General features: G+C 58.4%; 1 protein-coding gene across 1 annotated transcript in view; it reads left to right on the forward strand.

The window, feature by feature from the left end:
* The window catches only part of AP1B1 (adaptor-related protein complex 1, beta 1 subunit), a 19,245-nt gene that overhangs the window by 8,589 nt on the left and 6,941 nt on the right, over positions 1-3,715 (forward strand). The window contains exons 9-13 of the mRNA XM_009578369.1: positions 406-521; positions 1,347-1,512; positions 2,434-2,532; positions 2,933-3,192; positions 3,643-3,715. Coding sequence (XP_009576664.1) covers positions 406-521; positions 1,347-1,512; positions 2,434-2,532; positions 2,933-3,192; positions 3,643-3,715 — 714 coding nt within the window. The remainder of the gene's footprint in view (positions 1-405; positions 522-1,346; positions 1,513-2,433; positions 2,533-2,932; positions 3,193-3,642) is intronic.

Consider the following 3,715-nt stretch of genomic DNA (forward strand, 5'->3'; position numbering starts at 1 on the left):
ATTGCCACGACATTAGCTGGTTTTCCCTATTAACGCGGAGCCGTGTGGCTGTGCAGATCCAAACTAAGGCAAGGCGTAAGATGCTGCTGCCCTGGCAAGCCGAGGTCTGGGCTCGCTGCTGCACCCCTGCACCCAATGGCCTGAAATGCATCCCGTGGGAGCAGGGAGCAAGCGGCGTGGGGGGACAGAAGGCTCTGGGAGCGTGCAAGAGGGATGAGGAGGAGCCAGACCTCGATTAAAGGGGCAGAAAGGGGAGAGCAACACCTGCTCATCCCCCCGTTCTGGTCTGGGTTGAGTTTGGGGAGGTACGGAGGGGGTAAGGCAGCAAGGAGGGGGTATGGGAAGGGCAGCGGAGGCTTTGGATGGAGATGTGAGAGCTGCTGACTGACCGAGTCTCTCCGACAGCAATCGGCCGAGCGCTGTGTCAGCACCCTGCTTGACCTCATCCAGACCAAAGTCAACTACGTGGTGCAGGAAGCCATTGTCGTCATCAAGGACATCTTTCGCAAGTACCCCAACAAGTGCGTGGTGGTGGATGGATGGTCCTGGTCCTAGACGGGCTCTTTTTGCCCCTCTGTGCGTGGGGGGGGCCCTACAAAGACCCAGGCGTGGGCGAGGGATGGGCTGCTGCTCCCTCCTGGTGGGACGTGAAGCCACCTGGAGCCTGCTGTGAAGGTGGCTTTGGGTTTTTTGCTGCTCGGGGTTGCGATCACCAGTCAGTGCTGCCCCAAGAGTTAAGCTGGGGGCAGGAAAGCCATCCCCAGCCCCGGGGACGTCCCCAGCCCCACGGTGGCAGTCCCAGATCCAGAGACCCAAACGAACAGGAGACGTCAGACTTTGAGGCCCCTCGTGTCCACATAAACAGTCTCTGGCTCTTAATTCGGCGCTCCTGGTGCTGGAGTGAGGGCGGCAGGAGGAGAGGGGAGTGTTCCAGCTGAGCCAGGATGAATGGGAAACGGCGTGATCAGGAAGTCATCTACTAATAGTGGTAATAAATATTAATGAACTGAATTATAATGGACTAACCTGCACGAATAGCCAGCGACTCAGGCCTGCTGCAGAGAGGACAGAGACCAGATGAATGGGGCTGAGCAGTTAATTCAGCAGTGGGGCTGGTGAGCAGGGGAACATGCTCTGGGGCCGGAGAGGGATCGGCATGGGCAGCGTCACGCTGTGCCACAGCCCTGGGGAGAGGGGACAGCCCCAGGCAGGTGGCAGGGGCTCTTGCCAGTGCCCTCAGCGATGTCCTGGTTCTGCTGAGGGTGATGAGATGTGGTTTGGAGTTATAGCGGAGCTGGGGCTTGGGTTTCTTGCTTTTGGTGAACGTGTGTCCTCTCCTCCGGAAGGTATGAGAGCGTGATTGCCACCCTCTGCGAGAACCTCGACTCCCTGGATGAGCCCGAGGCCCGGGCTGCCATGATCTGGATCGTGGGAGAGTACGCTGAGCGGATCGACAATGCCGACGAGCTGCTGGAGAGCTTCCTGGAGGGCTTCCACGACGAGAGCACCCAGGTGCGGTGGGACAGGGAGACAGCCCCACATGCAATGGGGAGGGTCTGGCCGCCAGCAGGACCAGCTGGTTGAGGGGTGACCCTGTGATAAAGCTTGTGCTAATCAGAGTGTAACGAAGCAATTTGCTCTAGCAGGGTCGTGAAGGTGTTTTCCTTGCAGGTTCTCGGGGCAGTGTGTCCCATAGCGGCTTTGGGTGTAGAACGTGGCCCATGAAATGCCACCACGGTGGTGTCCCGAGCACCTTCCCTTCTTAATAGTTGGGAAGGACCAACTGGTCTTTCCTCTGTGCCAGGACAGGATCAGCCCTTTGGAGCTGGAAAACGGAGTCAGACGGCTGAAATGAGCAGAGGGACGTGCCTGCCCCTTCTGCAGGGCAGCTGAGGCCACTGGGTTTGCCTGTGGAAATTTTGGGGGGTTTCCATTTATGGAAACTTCCTAAAACCCCCTGTGCAAAACGCCATGAAACTAAGTCACAGTGAGCAGGGGAAAGTCTATAAATGTAAAATAGCAAAGCCAGCGATCCTGGCCGCCCTGTCTCAGGTCTAAAGGGACCGTCGGAGGTGAATCACTGCTGCTTATCCTCGTAAAAGTCAGAGGACGCTCTAGCCTTCGTCCTTGTGGGACCGTGTAACCCTGTCCTAAGATCTTGCCCAGTAACCTCTGTGTCAACCTGTGGCTCTGACGGGCTGAGGGTGTGGTAATCGGCTTGAAATGAGCTGCAGACCTGGCTGGGAGCCATGCAGGGTACCCTGGCACTTGTCACCGCCGCTTGAGTGGTCACCGTGTGTTTGGTCCCTTGAAAGGCACCAACCTTGGGATTATGTCCCGGCGGCACGTAAGGGAAAAAATTCACATGTTCTTGCACACAAATGGTGTGAGCTGCCTGTCTGTGTCTCCCTAAGCCTGTTTGTCTGCCCGCAGGTTCAGCTGCAGCTGCTGACGGCCATTGTGAAGCTGTTTCTGAAGAAGCCCACCGAGACGCAGGAGCTGGTGCAGCAGGTGCTGAGCCTGGCCACGCAGGTGGGTAACGGCTCCTGCCTGAGGGAAGAGCTTCCCGTGGGCTTCACCATCCCCGCCCCCAGGCAGCGGGAAAGGCTTGGTAATGCAGTGCTGTGACAGGAGGCGGATAATTGGAGCTTAATTCTGGAAAAGCTGACAGTTAAAGTCCTGGAGAGCGAGGACACAGTCTCCCGTAGCACAGGAGGCATCTTGTGGTGTTTCCCTGCTAAGGCTGGTGTAGCAAAGCAGCGTAGCCTCTGTACACCAGAGGTGTGACATAAATGGCTTTAACTCTTATCCCTGTGATCCCTCTGATACTACAGCAAGACTTAGATGGGGCCAAGATGCTCTGAGTTGCTCTGTAGTAGCAGCAGCTTCCCCTGCCCGATGGCTTCCGCACTAACCCCCGTGCTTCCCGAAGGACTCCGACAACCCCGACCTGCGGGATCGCGGCTACATCTACTGGCGCCTGCTCTCCACCGACCCCGTGGCTGCCAAGGAGGTGGTGCTGGCGGAGAAGCCCCTCATCTCCGAAGAGACAGATCTGATCGAGCCGACGCTCCTGGATGAGCTGATCTGCTACATCGGGACGCTGGCCTCCGTCTATCACAAACCTCCCAGCGCCTTCGTGGAGGGGAGCAGAGGGGTCGTGCACAAGAGCTTGCCCCCGCGAACGGGCTCGTGAGTATCTCCGCTTCCCCAGGGTGACTCCCTGCTCCACACAGGGACTTCCAGGGCTGAATCTGTGCGATGGGCAGGTCGGATGCTGAGCCCAAGCGGCTGTGGGGCTGCTGCGGCCACACGCAGCACTGTGCAGAGCTGGCTGTGTCCGTTGTGCTCGGAGCTGAGCTGAGGCCCCCCTTCCCAAGGGGAGGTTCCCCTATAGGAGTAGGGCTGTATGGATTCAATACTGTCCTTACAAGGCTGAAGGAGTGATCGCAGACCTAAGTGGAAGGTGATCTTGATGAGAATGTGTTGAAGTGTTGGGAGCCATGCTGGGACCGAGTGTCTCTTTGAACGCTCGCTGCAAAGCTCGGCTGGGCGACCCCCAGCCCTCGTGTCTCCAGCGGGACCTATCAGCTCAGCTAGAGCTCCTCAGAATCTCATGTCTCTCCCTCACCCTTCCTTTAGGAGCGAGAGTGCCGAGAGCCCCGACACAGCTCCCTCAGGGGTGCAGGCAGCGGAGCAGCCGGCCGTCATCCCC

This window comes from Fulmarus glacialis, unplaced genomic scaffold (assembly GCF_000690835.1).
Source record: "Fulmarus glacialis isolate BGI_N327 unplaced genomic scaffold, ASM69083v1 scaffold21055, whole genome shotgun sequence".
Taxonomy (NCBI): domain Eukaryota; kingdom Metazoa; phylum Chordata; class Aves; order Procellariiformes; family Procellariidae; genus Fulmarus; species Fulmarus glacialis.